The sequence below is a fragment of the Brachycentrus maculatus genome, unplaced genomic scaffold (genome assembly GCF_059751285.1).
Source record: "Brachycentrus maculatus isolate JH-2025_06_01 unplaced genomic scaffold, ASM5975128v1 h1tg000199l, whole genome shotgun sequence".
In the NCBI taxonomy this organism is placed as follows: domain Eukaryota; kingdom Metazoa; phylum Arthropoda; class Insecta; order Trichoptera; family Brachycentridae; genus Brachycentrus; species Brachycentrus maculatus.
This window is the reverse complement of record NW_028280950.1, coordinates 932669-952577: the sequence shown is the minus strand read 5'-3', so window position 1 is coordinate 952577 and position 19909 is coordinate 932669. Positions and strand designations below refer to the sequence as shown.

The window sequence follows — 19909 nt, the reverse complement described above, 5'->3', positions numbered from 1 at the left end:
CTACCATTATATTGAGGTTCAATATATGTACATTCATTGAACCTTGGAGTTGATTATTTTGTTTTTGTTGTTATCAGCATATTGAATTAACAAAATATCTCATTTTCATTGTCATTAAAAATATCTCAATCTAGCAGTAAAGAGTTTTTATTGTTTATAAAAGTAAAATAAATATATTTTTTTTAAAGTTACATTATTTGAATTGACAAGTTAGCAACAACAAAAAGTCTCATTGCGTTATTTGTAATCCAATATGTTTACATAAATCCTTGGAGTGATACAATTCATCTACAAAAAAATGCACACATCTTTATTTAAAAAAGCCTATTATTCTAGTATATTCTGACTACTGAACTATTAAATACATATATACCTATAAATACATATACATAAACATTTAGTTACTCATCTGAGCACTGACAATAAGTAGTATAGTGTAGCCTATATCGCTCACTCCTTTCAAGAACGTCATAAATAAAAAAACTTGATTTTTCAGGAGAACGTTTTTAAAGTTTAAAAATATAATACAATGTATTAAAAATAAATATCAAGCCACTTATTGAACTTTTCACCGTGCAACAGATCTTTTTGGGTAAAACCTGAAGGTCTTTTCTACATTTGAAAAATATTTAGTATGTTTAAAAAAATAATTAAACAATACATTTTCTTCAAAATGCAAAGAGAACACTTTCTGCCCTGTAGAGGGTAAATATTAAGATAAAAATATGCCTCTTTTGCTGGGATATAGTACATTTTCTGGGCATTCCGAAAACACGCACAACTCAAAATTGACGATTTTTGATTTATGAAGTTCTTGAAAGGAGTGAGCGATATTACGGACAAATTTCAATCAATCCAAACCGTGATTAGACTATCAAATCCATAAAAGATATAACACGTAAAACACTCAAATGCTAAACAATTGCAAATAATGCTTTATTTCGCTTCTGTAATGCTAAAAAAAATCTTTTGAGTTGACTAAACGAATTGTTCTAAACTTTAAATCTCGGTGATACAAAATTTCCACCTGCGCAGAGCAAGTAGATTTCAGCTGTTCTTTAATATAGTTAAAATAACATATCTGTTAAGCTATTGTTAATTAATAAGTAGATTGTTATTATGTAATCTTATAAAAACCATAACTTCATCGGTCAGTTTTTTTTCTTCATATTTGCATAATATTATAATATTGCTTCAGTTTGTATTTTTTTTTAAATAATTTATAGCCATAGCTGTGTAAGATTTACTAAAGAACGTATGTTTGAAAATAATAATAATATGGGAACATCGTTTATAGCTACCAAGTCTGAAATATCCCAAATATTTATTTTTATATCAAACTCGTATTTATACAGAACTATATCACAAACTAATATCAAGCAACTTAGCAAATCAGTTTTTATTATTGTATATAGTTGTAGATTGCAAATAAAATATACCAATTAAATTTGGTTAGTACGTATCTTGTTAAATACATTTTTAAAGTATTATGTAAACCTGTGTTGAAAAGTAAGAAAATGATACAGGTTTGTTAAACTTATTTATTTATAAAATCACCTTTTTAAATATCAACTGGTTTCGGAATCCCCACTCTCAAATTATGTTTTATTTTTAGCACATTTGCTCCTTTGGTTATTAATTTTACATTAGTAAATATTATTTCTCTACAAAAAATAAAATGTAGAAATATGTGAAGCAATGTAATTCCCATATTGCAATGTATAAAGTGACACAATGGGAAAATACGTATTACTTTAGAGTTATCACCATATGATGTGTTTGTTATATATTCATATTTAAGTTTTCAAGTGTGCAATAACTGAACTTTCTATTTATTTCTCCTGATGGTTTCTTTTAATGTGAAAGTTACTCAAAAATTATAGTCCTATAGGAGTTTGATGGATAACATCATCTCAACTTAACAAAGTAGGATTTTTCATCTCAAATCAGAGCTGCATCGGGATTGTGTCATATCAACAATAACAAAAAAGTTCAAACACCAAAAGTAATATGTAATGACTTCGTTATTTTTATAACATCCACATTTATATTGGGAGTGTGGTTCTATGGGACCTTAAAGGCTGGGAAATGGCCTCAGTGGTATATTCTGTGCTGGACAGAACATTCCTAAAAAATGCTGAGAAAAGCCAACCTTCAGGCCCTTAGTGACCGTAGACCCCTAGCAAGCCCTTCTTCCCACGTCCCCGTCGTAGGTCCTGGTAATGCAGTCAGAGCCTTTGGCGAAAACTGTAGCTAACGGGAAGAGGACGAAAGGCGATTGTCTGGCGCCTAATAACGAGACCCCCCCCCAGCTAAGGGAAGGAATACACCCCTACAGAAAAACCAGGATGAGCCATCCTTCAGGGCACCTGCCCAGGCCTCGAGAGCGCAGGGTTAATCACCCGGTCTCTTTAAATAAACATGATTACGATACCAACAACAAGTCAGCCTCGGACACAAACACCTGACTCACGGCCCGGCAAACGTAAAAAGGATAATGTTAAAGATAAGGAATTACTCTCCAACAGTGCAACGCTTCACGTTGGCACATATAATGTGCGAACCATGCGCACTCCTGGAAAAGACCTGCACGCTACTCGCATCATGAAGATGTACAAATTGGACATCCTGGGACTGAGCGAGACGCGATGGAAAGGCTCAGGAAAGAAACTGCTGGAGAAACACACAATCATCTATTCAGGACAAGAGCAGTACCATCGACAGGGAGTGGCACTTATAATGACAGACAAAGCGGCTCGCTGCCTCCAAAAATGGGAACCAATTTCTGAAAGAGTTTTACGCGCAACTTTCAAAACCACAGATAGCTCTGTAACCATACTCCAATGCTATGCCCCCACAGAAGATGCCGACGATCACGTTAAAGATGCTTTTTACGACTCTCTGCACTCCGCAATATCCTCGGTCCCGAAAAGGGACCGCGTCATTGTAATGGGAGACCTTAACGCAAGAGTCGGCACCAACGTAGCACTCGGTCCAACAGTGATGGGTAGCCACGGCCTCGGTTGCATTAACGATAACGGTGAGCGGCTCATCGAACTCGCAACCTTAAATGAGCTCTTAATAGGTGGTACAATTTTTCCTCACAAAAATATCCACAAGTATACTTGGACTTCTCCCGATGGCAATACAAAAACGCAGATTGACCATTTTCTTTACACTGCAGCCCATCGTAGAGAACTCCTAGACGTCCGCACATACAGAGGCGCCGATATCTATAGTGATCATGAGCTACTCACAGGCAAAATAAGGCTGAAATTAAACCGCACTGCCAAGCCAAAGAAGAGGAGTCAGGTCAACATTGATAAGCTGAAGGAGACAATGTCCTGGCTTAACTATGATATCGCCGTCAGGGAGGGACTCGAGCAGCAACATTCCGATGATAATGACCCTATCGAAAGCATATGGCATAACATCAAAACAGCCATAGTTACGTCAGCTCAAAGGGTTCTCGGAATGAAGCCGTCAAATCGACCCAAATGGATGTCGGATGAAACATGGGAATTAATAGAAGAAAGGGCCAACATAAAACTCTTAAAAGATGCGGAAACTGACCAGGGTAAGCTCGAAAGTCTCCGAGCGCAATATAAATGGAAGCACCTGGCTGTCAAAAGATCCGCAAGGCGGGATAAACGCCGTTCCCTGGACACACAAATAGCAGCAGCCGAACAAGCAGCCCGTAGAGGTGATACTTCTAAGCTTTTTAAGATTACGCACCAAATCTGTGGTAAGCGGCCCCCGACCGCAGGCCCAGTTCGTGGCCCGAGCGGCCAAATCGAGTCTGAGCCCGAATGCGTGAAAAGCATATGGAGAGATCACTTCTGCCGCGTGCTGAATCGTCCACCCCCCTTAGACCCCCTTCATGTGCCCTCAGTTTCTGCCCAACTGAACATTCCGCGAGCACACGATATTTCGCAAAGCACTCCAACGCATACTGAAATTATATCAGCTATTAAAAAGCTGAAAAACGGAAAAGCGCCTGGTGTCGATGAAATACATCCGGAATACGTCAAGAGTGGCATGGACGCTCTCCTCGACCCCCTGTATCACCTACTTTCAAAGGTATGGGAAGAGGAAAGGTGCCCGAAGGATTGGGTAAACGGGGAAGTTATAGCCCTCCACAAAAAGGGTGATCCGCTGTTGTGTGATAACTACCGTGGCATTACTCTTTTAAGCGTTCCTGGAAAAATTCTGGCACAAATAATTTTGGCAAGAATCCAAAAACCAATAATGCGAGTCCTCAGAGAGAACCAAGCGGGCTTTCTACCAGGCAGGGCGTGCGCTGACCATATACATAACTTACGATGCCTGTTACAGCAAAGTAACGAATGGAACTGCGCCCTTGCCTGCTGTTTTGTAGACTACGAAAAAGCTTTCGACAGCCCGCATAGGTCTTCTCTTTGGAATATCATAGAAGCATATGGAGTTCCTGTCAAAATTGTGGCCATTATCAGGGCGCTTCACACTAACAGCGAATGCTGCGTTAGAATAGATGATGTGTGCAGTGAACCATTTGAGGTCTCTACTGGGGTGAAACAAGGCTGTGTACTAGCCCCATTTCTCTTCATCATCATGTTTGACTTCATCCTACGAATGTCAATTCCACCGGATCGAGGAATTGCAGTGAGTCCTGCTCAGAAATTATGCGATTTAGAATATGCGGACGATGCAGTTCTAATAGATACATCGATCGGAGCCCTGCAAGATATAATTGACTCCCTCCAAATAAACTCCGCTCGGTTAGGCCTAAGAGTGAACGCCAAAAAGACCAATGTCATGTGCAACTCAGCCTGTCCGGACCGTGATCAACATCTTACTTGTGAGGGACGAGCGCTCGTTCGAGTCGACACCTTCAGATACCTTGGAACACTCATGGTGGAGGATGGTAGTGTCCAGAAGGAACTGAATGTACGGCTCGGAATGGCAGGAGCTATATTCAATAAAATGCGCAATGTCTGGGACTCACTGCTTTACTCGACAAAAACCAAGTGTCGTCTCTTTAACGCCTGCATCCTAACAGTGTTGCTGTACGGATGTGAGTCGTGGCACCTCACCAAAGCTCAAAGCAAGAAACTAGCAAGTTTTGAAAATAGATGCCTGAGGCGAATACTGGGTATAAAGTGGTATGACTTCGTCAGGAATGATGATGTGAGGAGAAGAACTCAACAGCCCCTCATACTGGAAGTCCTGAAGAGAAGAAGGTGGACATGGTTGGGACATGTCCTTAGAATGCCACCTGAGGGCATCAACCCCTCATGTCTCTTCTTCCAACCCCGAGGATTCCGGCGCCCCGGAAGGCCGCTGACGACCATTCACCGACTATACTCAGCGGAACTTCGAGACGCCGGACTGACCTGGGAGGAAGCCAAGGAGATGGCGCGTGACAGAGTGACTTGGAGACGACTCGTGTTGGCCATATGCTCCACCTAGGGAGCGAACATGGAAAAAAGAAAAGAAAGAAGAAGGTTCTATTTCAGTACTGCTCTAATGATTATTCATTTAATAATAATCCTTTTACCAAAACACATTGCTATTCAATTCCTTAACACGTCAGGCTGATAAATTAAATTTAAAAATCCACAGAAATATAGGTAAAATATCTTATAATTCAAATTTCTTTTTCTAATTACAGCAGTAAGCATAGAAAATACTGATGTATATTTTTGTATTATAATATAGAAGTATTTTATCATAGGCTAGGGTTTGTTTTCAAACACTTATGATTTATTTATATATATTTTTTTATAATTCAACCAGTCCAACTTTATGTATGTACTTAGGTCATTTCTCTGATTCGCGCTAATATTTTTTTAGTTATTTGTCACCACTTCACATTATTTTGATTTATTTTTTCATCCTTCAAAGTCACAAGAAATAGAAATGTATTGTATTTAAAAAAAAAAAAGTAATTTCGATTTTCAAATTTAAATTTCTTTTAAGTTTAAAGTCAGTTATTGAAGAGAGGCATAGAGTTTTTACCATATATGTAATTCCCAAAATTTAGTAACAATATCAAATATCAAGTACCTTAAACTGGCACTGGTTTGCAATTAAAATTATGTATGTATTGTTTGAAACATCATCTCATGTGATAAAATTTTATTGTTAATTTTACAATTAATATCTGTGATCATATCATCCAAGATTAATTTTACTTTTAATTTTATTAACCTCGATTAAAAAAACATTTAGAAAATAATATTAAAAAAATATGTATAGTGTACACATCAATAATTTAATATAATTGAATTGTAGTTATTATTAGAAATTAATTTAAAATGTATTGTAAAATAGTATATGTAAATATAAATAAAAACAAGTAAAATAATAATGCATATTGTTTTATTATCATCAGATGTACATATATGAGTAAACGGTGAGACTTGATGTTGGGGGTTTGATTCTCGTGCTAATTACAAAATTAATTCAAGAAACAATCATCTTTAATTGACCTTGATGCTTGTGTATTTTTTTAAAATATCCATTCCCATCTTCACTATCCTATCAATGGACAAGACTCTAAAATAAAAGGTTCTGCGTTAACCCTTCATTTTGGTGTAAAATTCATTCCCATGAAACCTCCCTTAGAAAAATATTTCGACTTGAAATCAGGCAATGACCAAAATGACAGCATTATTGCGGTACAGATTTATCATTAAAAAAAACATGGTTACGATTCGGAACAAAGAGCTTGGGGAGATAAATGGAATTGGTTTAATTTTTCTGGGATCAAGGAAATTCTACAGGCCAATAATAAACAACGAATTCCAGAAATACATTTATTGAATATCACATTTTAAATATTTTTTTTTAGTTTGTACATAACTCCTAATAGAATATACTTTTGTATGGATGCTTAGTTGTTTTTCTTTACAACCTACAAGATATTTTAGTAACAAAGCTTAACAAGATAAAAGTAATATGTATGTATATCTATATAAGTAATAAAATATGTATATAAAATGAAATATTAGGGTTTGTTATAAATCTTTTAAATCAACAACATGCTTTGAACAATAGATTCAATTCGACGAGGCTATCTTAAAAAATACTAGTTATTTTGTAATAAGCTATGTTTGTCTTATTAGTAAAAAATATTTATTTTTCTTATTGTAATCTTAAATTAGATGAAATTTGAAATTAAAATAGGTAATCTCTGACTAGTGTTCTTTGCAATATATCATCTTGGGAATAATACAATTTGGCGTGGTAACGACTCCGTAACTAATTTGTTCGCATACTGCCGTATGTTGAAGTACTTATGCATTAATGTTTAGTCTAACTATAATTTCCTAATGCAGGAGCTGTCCAAAACACGACCCGCGGACCACGTGTGGCCCGCAGGTTATATTTGTGCGGCCCGCAACATGTTTTTGATAGATCACGGTAGACCGCGAATATGAAAATTTTCCTTTTATAAAATTTATTTCATGAAACATCTTTTTTTTGGCATCCAATTAAAGAAATGAAATATTTATTCATATTAATTAATAAAATTGATTATATTCTAACAAATACATCCCTGTATTTTTATGTTTTCTTTAAAAAAAAGTGTTTGTTTCATATTTATTATTTGGATTGGCCCAGGATCGTATCTGGTTTGGACAGCCCTGTTCTGAAGTATCAAAATGCTTTGTCATCATACAATTTGTAAAAAATTTTCATCACACTGAAAATGTGTTCATAGTAACCTATTGGTTGTAATTAATCAATCACTGGCCAGTAATTGGGGACTATGCCATTCGAGATTATTAAATCAAGTGCTGAAGGCATTATAGTACACTTTAGAAAATGTTTAATAACCGAAGTACATACATGTAGAGGCAAAAGCTTTTAAAAATGGATTTTGATTTAATTTTTCCATAACTTTTGGCACTTAAAATATTTATTTATACTCAAGTGTGATGAAATGATGTGATTACGTAAAAATCTCAATAAAGTAAACATCTGTGAAAATGTAAGTATTTAGCAATTAGTCTTGTTTCCAACACACTCGCTTCATATCGGTATTGTTTGTTATATCTGCACTCTTTCATCATCATGATGCTCTAGTTCATAACATTATGTAAAATCAAATTACTTTTGTATAGAAAATAAATAATAATTATATTGTTCTACTTTACGTTTTATATATATAATTCCCTAGCTCATAGCTATCCAGATATCGATTTATTTACATCAATCAAATAAATAAAAAATCTGCAATACAAATACATCAAGTTACGGTACTATATTATTTGTTCAATACTACAAAACCATTTTTTCATAGACTAACCCTGTGTTTCACAATGGCTTCTTCAAATAAAATTTAACATGTACTAAAAGAATACTGGCGGCACGCCAATACTGTTGATGTTTAAGGATCTATATTACAATGGAATTCAAATTAATCGTATGAAATGATAGAGGATTTTGAAATTGCACTCCACATGGGCAATAGAATGGTAGCTAATCAGTTAATAGCGCAAAATACACATCTGTGGATACAATCCATTAATCGCAAAGACAAATCACTGATTTTTAAAATATCTAACCAATCTATTGCCCATCTGTAGCTCCATTTTGACATATTCTTAAAATATAGTAGATATTCTATAATAATAATTTAATTGAAAAATATAGTACGAGTATCCTATAAAGAGTGTAACAAACTAAAATATGAATATTATGTTCTTAACCATTCAAATACGTAATAAAGAAAATATATAAACATATCATTATTATATTACATTACACAACTATGGACAGTAATCCTTTATTATCCATGGGGGTGGCAAAAACTATTGTATTTCCGGTACACAAACAAGTTGACTATAAACTGATTTTAATCATTATACAATAGACCCGGAATATAAACAGAGTTTCCCATTCTGACCAAACTAAGGATTTAATGGCAGGGACTCTGGTCAAATAAACAACAACCATTAAAACATTATTCCAAAGTTTTTTTTGATCATCGGAAAAGTTGGAAACTAAAAAGAGATAAATAACAAGACCATAAAAATGACTATCGAATATCATTAAAATAAATGTAACCTTATTAAATTTACTCTACTGGAGGAAAACATCAACCATGCAAAAATTGGGGTCAGTTTTCTCAACTTCAATCAATTTCGAGATAAATTATATTTAATTTTTTAAATTATATCAGGAATATGGATGGCCTAGAGTGGATGGATGGAACCAGCAGATCCAAACAATCCACAGATAACGAGGGATTACTGTAGTAACGAATCAAACAAATGTAAAAGCTCTCAAGATGTATACACGACACATTTACATGATCTTCTCAGCAAACTTAGCAATGTCAAGATATTTGTACTTAGGTAACCTATGTAAAAATACAATATTTAATTATGACAAATAACTTTGTATCACAATATAAACCTTATATTCTTGTACTTATATTAGAAAAGAGACATTGGTTAAACAATTGTATAATCGCTATCCACACTAAGAAGGAAGGTAGATATGGAAACATCGAAGAAATGTGTGTTTTAAAAATAAATATAATCATTTATGTTTTTGATTGCCGGGCAGGTATTATGGCAGGTATTATTATGGTATTATGGTATATATGGCATTGCCCAGCATTTCTTAACAAAAATTGTCATTTAATTATGTCATGATTATCTCAAGCGACATTTCTGTATAATTATTGTGTAAGCATGAGCTTAGTGTGTAATAATTATCCAATGTTCCAATATTGACACAGCCAGGAACAATGACCGGCTTTTATGAGATGTACATGTGTGGTAATTTTATATGGCTAGCATCGAAAACATTCAATCTGATTGGTGGATAGCGATATGTGTATAATGGCATTTATATATATATATATATATATATATATATATATATATATATATATATATATATATATATATATATATATATATAAATATATATATACACATACATATATACATATATGTATACACATGTAAATTCTATGAGCACACAGCCTACTTTTTTTGCTTCTTAATTTATTTCTACTAGAAAGAAAGATATACATACTAAGGTAAATTTATATAAAATATATATTTTAGCAAGAATCAAACGCTATAGCCCTGAAGACTCAAAATCGATTATTAACAAAATAAGAATTGGTACTACTGTAATTTACTATAAATATAAATCTTCCTTAACATTAATATAAATAGGGTGATATGGTAACTTAAATATATATCGCAATACCTTTCAATAAAAAACAGTTGTAGAAAAAATAAGAGAACATTATTTCACACATAGTAAAAATATAAGAGGAATAGAAGAAACTGCATTGGCAAATAGACAAATCTTAATGATACATTTTGACACAACCAACAAATCAAGTTAGATCTGTAGATTTGTTATTTTACAGAAAAATAATTTTAATATTTTTTTAGATTGAAGAATGACAAATATATAACGCTCACTCCTTTCAACAACGTCATAAATATATAAAAAAAATATTTTACTGAGATCGTTTTTAAAGTTTAAAAACATAATAAAATGTATTGAAAATAAATATCAAGCCACTTATTGAACTTTTTACTGTGCAACAGATCTTTTTAGGTAAAACCTGAATGTTTTTTCTCCATTTGAAAATTGTTAAGTATATTTAAAAAATAATTAAACAATACCTTTTCTTCAAAATGCAAAAACAACACTTTCTGCCCTGTAGCGGGTAAATATTAAGTTAAAAATATGGCGCTTTTGCTGGGATGTATTACGTTTTCTGGGCATTCCGAAAACATGCACAACTGAAAATTGACGATTTTTGATATATTACGTTGTTGAAAGAAGTGAGCGATATGTTTGAAATTCGGCACAGTGTAAATTTTTTTCTTTAATCTTTAGATAGATTCACTCTCGGGTTTTTTGGAAATACATTGTTATTTGTTGGGAGTTTTAATATTATACATATATTGCCAGATGAAAAACCAAACCAATGTTGCAAATCCGCATTTTAGAGTTTTGGGTAACAATGTGATAAATAAAGCCAAAAATGTTTTTTCAAATAGCCATCTCAACTAACTATTAGTAATTACTAATTTTACATTTCAAAGTGCAATATTTAAAAATAATGTTTATGCACTTTTCGACATGACCCGAGTATTGTTTTGATGATATGACAAAAATTAATATTATTATGAATTAAGTGTAAATACCGAAATCATAAAAAATTAAATGGGGCCAAGGAATTAAATTTTTAAATAGATAATTACCAAACAATATGAATTTAAAACAAAAACACAATTGTACATATCTAGATACTGACTTTGGATGAAGAAAATTCAATAACCGATTCAAATTGATAATGTAGTAAAAAACTAACAAAACATTATCTAAATTTTGTTTCTCATTGACATAGGTTATTAGTGTCACATTAGGGAAGTACTATTGCGATTATTGATTTTTCAACTAATGTACAATATGTTTACGTGCTTAATGGATGATATTCGCGAAAACATTTGACTAAATGATTACACACATTAGCACGAGCTCTTTCATAAATTACATTCAACTTTCACAACCTCAATGATATATAATTAATTTTCTATGTTTATGTATTACGCAACAGGCATGATGAATGGAAAGGTAAAAGTAGATAATAATTCAGAATATGGGAGATTATTAAGTAAGATACTATCGTTGCTACATTTATATATTTGATTAGAAGGTATTATATCTTAAATTGTATTGAAAGGCATTTCTGTAAACATTGTTAATTCATTTTGTATGTATATAATTTGTTTTTTGTATCAAAAAGCCATTATACATTTTTTAAAAGAGTCCTAATTTTTAGCATTATATTCTTTGGTTATTGTTATGTGAAAGTTAATTAATAAGAGATTCAAAATAAAATTAAAAGTAAAATGTAAACGAAAAACTCCACTTCAGAAAGGGGCTGTAGAATGCAAGATCATACAACAATGTATAGAAGAATACTTTTGAGAAATCGGGAGTTTTTAAGACCAACTTGAAACAGTAACATTCCTAAAATAGAAAAAACTTACAACATTTTGAGTGTGTCCAAATACTTGTTCACAAAATCTGGATTATCTCCAATTACAGGAGTTATTTTCATATTATATATATAAAAAACTAAAATAATGCAGTTTACCAAACCGAATGTAAAAATCACAGAAGGCGACGGCTGATTTTATTGATTATCTGAGTGCAGGTACATTTTAGCCCCTATAAAACATCAAGTTTTCTTACAAGCCGGGAGACGTAGAAACGGTATCGGGGATACTCGTACACAGGGTGCGGGGAGGGCCGTCGGTTAGTGCCTCTCGCGGCGGAGCTCCTTGTCCAGCTCGCAGAGCTGACGCAGGAAGCCGTCGTTGGGGCAGATGCTGCGGCTCCTGCGAACCAGGCGCATGGCCTCGGCCGCAGTCATGTTGCGCTTGATCATCAGGTACGCGATGGCGCACGTGGCGCTGCGAGATACCCCCATCACGCAGTGCACCAGTACCTTGCCTGCCAACAAATCAACAAAATGCTTCACACTTCCAGATCCACAATTCCAAAGACAAAGAAAATAAAGAATTCTAAGTGACTAAACAAAGAGTATTTAATTGACTGAAGTCAATTAATAATGTGGCGAAACAAAACATATTTCATCAAAATCGGGTCATCATTGAGTACAGAAATGTGATTGATGATGAGTCATATTTATCTTGCGAGTCATTTGATATCAAACTTAGATCATAAAATGTGAGCATTTTTCAGATATTGAAACAACACCAACACAAAGGAATGGTTTAATTCTTGTTGAGTAATTGTTAATTTCTTAGATTGTTTTTATTTTATGTTATTATTTTAATATCTAATTTTGCGTCCACCTCTGTAGTGTAGTGGTCAGCACGCTTGGCTACCGTAATGGGGGTCCCGGGTTCGATTCCCAGGGGGGTCAAAATAAATATGGGTGATTTTCACTCTCATCATAAATATGGGTGATTTATTTAATATCACCCCGGACTGGTGCCTAAAGCGGAGGGCTGATCACCTTTCCTTCACGCAATTAACGATCAAGATAACACTGCGTCGCTATGATGTAGTGCCCTATGCACCATTGGGTGTGGATGATAAAGGTTAAAAGAAAAAGAAAAAAATTATTTATGTAGTGCTATAGAAAACAAAATATTTTTTGCCACAAACTAGTGGATTTTTCCAAAGAGTTTTATCTAAGGTTCCATCAGTCTTATATAAATAAAATAAAGCAAATGATTACTTTTGTTAATTAATTATTTTTATACAAAAAACATGTTAATATGATATTGACATCCCATTATGATATTATTATCCATTATTGAGTTGTGACTTTGACAGTGTTCATATAAAATAATGGTCCTACTCACCGCCGCTGGAAATGGCATCATGGATGAAGTTAGCCGCAATGTAGAAGTACGTAGATATATTGGTGGAGGGATGATCTATCATGGGGAACCCCATGTACTTGATACGTGGACAGTCTCGGTAGTACAAGTGGTCGGTATCCACCAACCCAAAGTGCTTTCCTTCAGCCGTGTTGAGAACATGCGTAATTCCCATGAGTTTCAAGTAGTTCTTGCACTTAGCCGACTCGCTAAAAATCGAAATAAACAATCGTTAAAAAATACGTAAATATGGAATTGATCCATATACTCCATGCTCATATCGTAGTCGTACAGGAGAAAGTGGCCAACTAACAAAACGTAAAATGTTCAGGAGGGCCATTTAAATAACTTTTGCTTGGCAAGAAAATTAACATCAATGCAGTTAGTCATTTACAACATTTTGAGTGTGTCCAAATACTTGTTCACAAAATCTGGATTTTCTCCAATTACAGGAGTTATTTTTATATTATTTTTTAACATCTCAAATGCCAAGACTTCCATATTCTTCTTCATCTTTGATGAGATGTTAAAAAAAACAGTTAGTCATTTTTAACAAGTCAATATATTATACTTCCAAGTTTAAAATCGCTTTTTTTCAGGGCAATATTAAGCTACTAAGATAGTCAATAATCACATTTTTGTAAAAAAATATGCACTTGGTCACTTTCTCATGCATGACTACAATATTTAATTTTTTTGTTTGTTTAAAACTGACAATTTCATTTATTACAGCATCAGATACCTTTTCTATTTAGAAAAGGTATCTAAAAGGGATCTGGTATAGTACTTTTCTAAAATTACATATTATTACTTGTTCAAATGCTATTTCAAATAACGAAAATATATTTTTTACTATTGACAATTAACAGGCGAGTGTGAAAACACGATTTGTAAAAATCTACAAGTACTTTCAATTACTTGTGTAACTTTAAATTGAACATCAGTGTATTTTAATGTATTTTTAGACATTTTAAAATGTGCTAAAACCAATGACATTGGAGTTGTCTTAATATAGATGGCAAACAATGTTTACCGCCTACAGATATGTTTATTTTTAGTACAATGTTTCCAAAGAAAACGGTCTTAGGAAACTCATTTTACACCACAAAAATAGTTTACACATACCAGTATATGCACAGAATATGTATCATATTGAGAAAAAAATTAAGGATTTCAAGAAGACTTGCAGAGAAGTAGACCAGAATATTGTATCTCTTAAGATGTTTACTTTCCAAGAATTGGAACGGCAACAATATTTCTTGTTATTAAAATGTTTTTAAAATTAATATGCATTCTCCCTCAACAAAACCTGTATACTCATACCAGAGTTTAACATCATAACAGGATGAGAGAATGCGTGCACAATTTGTGTACATCATGTTTAACCCTTATAGTGCTGAGCTTATTTTCACATATTTTGCATAAATTGCTAATTGCTTTTCATTATCACTACTCGACGAATTTGACATTTTGTAGGTAGAAATAAAAAACTTTTACTTAAAAAAATACAAAAATCAATAAATTCACAGCAAAATAATTTTAAATGGTTATTTAAAAATGTTATTAACTTATTAAAAACGTTATACATGCGCGCGCTAAGATACGTCCGTACAGGTCGATACCTAAATCAAATTGCGCAATAATCGGTATTCCGACGCTCCACACTTTATACGCATTAATAGAGAGTCGATCTATCGAACGGTTCGCACTCTAAAGGTAAATCTAAAATATACTAGTTATGAATGCAAGGAAGGGACCTTCTCAGAGTTTCAAATCCTAACAGCATTTGTAGTAAAAAATAACTTACGCATTTCCAATGTAAAGACGTGGATAGACTTCGTCGCAGTCAATGTTCTTGAAAAGTCTGTCATTAGATGTTACAGAGGAGGTCGCGTACGGAGAGGTAGGGGCGTATCCCGGGATAGGGTAGGAAGTGGGGCGGGTGGACTTCATGACGTGCAGCAGGTGACGAGCCGTCGTGTCACTTCCACTGCCCTAAAGTTTATTAAAATAATGAGACAATTTGATATACCTTAAGTGATCTGCATAACAATTATGTACTACTATAATTGAAATATAACTTTATTTTAAAATCACTATAAATTTATACATTTTTATAGTGATTTTAAAACAAAGTTATATTTTAATTATAAAATGGAAAATCACAAATTTATTGCTTCAAATATAAATTGTACAATTATGTACTATTATTAGTTTATAGGTAAGCAAACTTCATTGGTATATCGTGTACACATTTCGCGGTGTTCTTCTTTCAGAAAACCATCCAAGTGATTTATTTTAAATGCAAATTTGACTTGGTAAATGCCACCATTTCATGTGTATTTACCAAGTGAAATTTAAATTAAAAATGGATAAATATTACCACAAATGACCGCCGAATCAATTGATGAAAATTGATATTTAATTGTTAACAGACATCTAATTTAATTTATTATTTAACAGATTATTTTCAGGTATTTAATTATTATTTTAAGAAAATGCAGTTCACTAATTTTTTTAAAACAATTTACTCCTTAGAATGCAAATGGGATAACCTACTAAGAGAACTCGGGAAGTTTTGCACTCGGAGCTATTGAGTTTCATTGTTGCGAGTAATATATATATGTATATATATATATATATATATATATATATATATATATATATATATATATATATATATATATATATATATATATATATAAATTTTTTTATACCATAATATAAATTAAGAACAAAAATTCTTAAATACAATAAAAAACAGATTAGTCAATTTAGTAACCAAAAGTTAAGAAATAATTACACAAATCTTTGCCCAAATGCTACAAGACATTCCGGAGGGAAATATAAATTAAAACTAAATGACATACGGACGGCTTGCTCCCTACCAAGTTAGTTCAGTCAACTAAAGGTACAAAATACAATGGGTGATATCATGTTCCAGGCAACAAAGAGAAACAACATAACCAGTTTATACATTTACCAACAGATAAATGATATGTATTAAGTACCAAATGCATAGTAAACCATGTACTGTGTGCTGTCTGGGTGACGTAATACTCAAATGAATGCATGTAAGGACTAAAATGTAAAATGATGACACATTACATACACGAGATAAAATATTTCCTCATTGTCAACAACATTTGAATTGATTATTTGGTGACACAATTCGATGCAATGAGTATCCTACATGAATCGAGCTACAAATGTAAATGACAGTAAAAAAAAAACAAATTAGGGAATGTTTTAAACGTATTGAATATTTCAATTGTATTTTTACCAATCTAACCATGTTGCCATTGACATTGCTTTTTTATCAATAATTTTCTGTTAAAAAAAGGGAATCTATTAAAGCGCACGAGTCATAAGTCATTATATTTTTGTAATTGTTTTCCAAAAGTCGAAATTCTCTGTTAATGTCCAAAACAACTACTAAAATCTCAAAAACTCAATGCGTACAATGCCACATTATAAACGGGTTTAGAAAATTCAATAACATATTAAAAAAATAAAATGTGAAAAGACCCTATTCTGCGAAAAAAATTCAACACAAGTTTTAAAGAGAAAATATTATATTTTGATTCAACTTAGTATATGTGACTTTGATATCGCAATTGTGAGTGAAATAATAATTATATTACCACGAGTAATTAGCTCATTACATATATTATTACGAGTAAACTGTAATTGGCCCAAGTCAAGAACAATAAAATTGGTTGCCATGATTGAATACTTAATTATTTCTAAATTGTGGTTTTAAGTTCAGTTTTTTTATTTATTTATTTTTTAACCCTAACCTAGAATGTTTAAGCAGTATAATAACATAATTTGTGAAATAAATTTGCAGCTTGGCCAGATCCTTGATATTTTTTTTCATTTGTCACTTTTTGCAGTATGTTCTTGATATTTTAAAAACTATTTAGTTTACTGAGATATTGCAACAACATCTAGTGCAAACTTTATTTAAACATGTAGCCAGAATTCAAATGAATGCAAAGGTAAACTACAGATAATCAGTGCCATATCTAATGGAATCAAGTGTACTGTCACTTACTGACGGGAATATGTGCAAATTGATATGAGCGAAAAATTCTCTTCTCTCCCGTAAGCAAGTGCCTGGGCTCTGGTGCAAATAGGACCTGTGGTAGGTCCACTACTGCAGACAATGATCATACAGTTAATTTGGTTAAAGACAATGAGCAAATAAATCGCGCCGGTCTTTTACAGACAGCATAAAAAAATGTAGGTAGCATTATATTTAGAGTAGGCGATAATAAATTAGGTCACTTGAGCGCTTGCAATACTCTATTTTATAGGTAAGAGACACAATCACTCACAAGGGAAAAAACTAATCAAAGGATTCAATCGATGCATTAAACTAGCAGCGTAAAATATAATTTTTTTTCATCAATATTGTTGTATTGTAATATCCTTTTCGACTATTTGATTAATCTGATTCTAATCATAGATACACTTCATAAGATTACACTGTTTGTCTAAAAATGTCTTATTTTTTGAACTTATGGTATTGAATAAACACAGTGATAATAATATCATATAGATTGAATACAAACCCAATCTCAAAATTTCCTACATGGTCTAACATAGTTGATGTTTTATGCCATTTTTTAAAGATTTCATATCAAAATGCCTGCGGTGAGCTGGTGCCAAAACATTATTTTTTACGTAAAAATTATAAAAGGATGACTTTAATGATGATATATAATGCGCAAGTTTAAGCATGGGACAATTATGAAAGCTATTATAATCGTTTGTTTTTCAGTGTATGAATGAAAATAAAAAGTGTGTAACTTGAGAATTAATATTTTTTACAAACTAGAACTAGAGGGTACTTACTACTTTTGATCTAATAACAAAAATATCGCAGTAATTCAATGTTAATTGATCACATTTTAAATTCATGAGAAATTGTTAATCTAATGGGTACTATAAAGTAAAGGTTAGAAATGAATTCACTACATTTCTTGCAAAACGAAGTATTATTCCTGAACCAAAAATCATAACTGAAAAATGAAAGCTGGTGTACCATGAGCGTCCTTATGTATGATCCGAGCCTCTGTTCACTTGCTGCAGAATAAGTGTGAACACGAGGAAAGCTCGATTGCTGCTGAGTACATAAATAAAATGTTATTAACAGTAACAATAAGCTATAATGAATGTATCAGCCATGGGTTATTTTAAAGTGGCTTAAAACTTATATTTGAAATACCAACAAGCTATTGATAATAAATAGAATAACTGTTGATTATTCAGAATACGGTACGCGATAATTGAGGAAATTAAAGCAAATATTCCGGTTTAAATGCGCAAATAAGGCTCTTTAGGTTATAACAGCAAACTTAAAAGAGAAAATATGTAATACTTTTATAATTACCGACTCTCTCCAGCTCATTTTTGCTATTTAAAATTGACGAACAGTGAGATCCAAATTACGATAAACTATTAACCGACCTAAATAACCGAAAACGCTCTAGGTATTCGTTCTATTTTTACGATTTGAAGTGATCAAGGTTTTGCAATTTGATACACCATAGACAAATTTCAAGAATTTATCCTTGAAATGTCAAAGCTAAAAATAAACAGAAATTACATTATGCAACATGCACACACAAGTACTTATTATTTAGAATGAAAAAATAATGTTAGGTAGGTACTCGAGGAAAATATTATTTGTCCTAGAATTATAACTTGTATACCAAATACTACAACTATAAATATATATTTTTTAAATTCTAGAAAATATTTTTACTTACAGTAAATTTCTTCTGAGTTATTGTTCCAGTAGTTAGCTGTCCAATATACAATAATCTCACTTATAATAAATATGTGTGATGGCGTAAGATATATATTGAAACCGGAATAATAGGGATGAAATAAGTAAAATTGTAAATGAATTGGAAACAATATCAACCGGATAAGATGAAGTACCTGTACTTCTACTAAAAAACATTTCCCTTAGAAATGCCTCAAGAACAATGTATTTCCTAAATATTTGAAGAAAGCTACAATTATACCTGGTATATAATGTGGAATAAAAATATAACTGACTAACTGCATACCTATTTGGAAGGTTTTTTTAAAAAAACAATTTGGATTCCGAAAAACCACAAGCATTATAAATGCCCCCAGTACACTAATTACTCTTATTATTGCAAAACTTAAAAAAGGTAAAAAGAGCACAGGAAATTCCTAGATTAAATAAGGCGTTTGATTTTATAACGGTATGACTAATAGGTAACTGTTATTTTTTTGGCTACCCGATGTAGGATGGCATTCGGCTTATAACTTATTCCAGCTTAAGTTTTAAGCTGGAATAAGTTATAAGTAAAATTGTCAAAAATATTAGAAGTTAGAAATACGCAATATGTGACTAAATTTACTTACTGATTGGCGTGATTAGCTTAAAATGATTGAATCCAAAATCAGAAACAACTAAGGATTCTTTAAAAGAAGTCGTTATTTCATGCAGCTTTTTAATTCAATCGCCCATCTCGGCTGTC

At 32.5% G+C, this 19909-nt stretch overlaps 1 protein-coding gene across 5 annotated transcripts; it reads right to left on the bottom strand.

The window, feature by feature from the left end:
• Positions 1–10975: 10975 nt before the first annotated feature.
• Positions 10976–18980, bottom strand: LOC148307395 (dual specificity protein phosphatase 3). 5 transcript variants are annotated; one of them, XM_088263492.1, is made up of 5 exons: positions 18784–18926; positions 18436–18516; positions 15193–15380; positions 13368–13594; positions 10976–12486 (listed from the first exon to the last, which is right to left on the bottom strand). In XM_088263492.1, the coding sequence occupies exons 1-5, from the start codon at positions 18799–18801 to the stop codon at positions 12290–12292; spliced, it is 711 nt and encodes a 236-aa protein (XP_088119618.1). In that variant the 5' UTR covers positions 18802–18926; the 3' UTR covers positions 10976–12289. The 5 variants fall into 5 exon arrangements, with proteins under 5 accessions (XP_088119618.1, XP_088119619.1, XP_088119622.1 ...); XM_088263493.1 differs by having other exon boundaries at positions 18436–18513; XM_088263496.1 differs by lacking the exon at positions 18436–18516 and having other exon boundaries at positions 18784–18980.
• Positions 18981–19909: the final 929 nt, after the last annotated feature.

What these genes read in the sequence shown, in the direction of transcription:
- LOC148307395 (XM_088263492.1), bottom strand. An exon ending in CATACATAAGGACGCTCATG is followed by an intron (nt 15,381 to 18,435) that starts GTACACCAGCTT and finishes AATAAACTTTAG; the next exon opens with GGCAGTGGAAGTGACACGAC. An exon ending in TGATGCCATTTCCAGCGGCG is followed by an intron (nt 12,487 to 13,367) that starts GTGAGTAGGACC and finishes ATTTGTTGGCAG; the next exon opens with GCAAGGTACTGGTGCACTGC.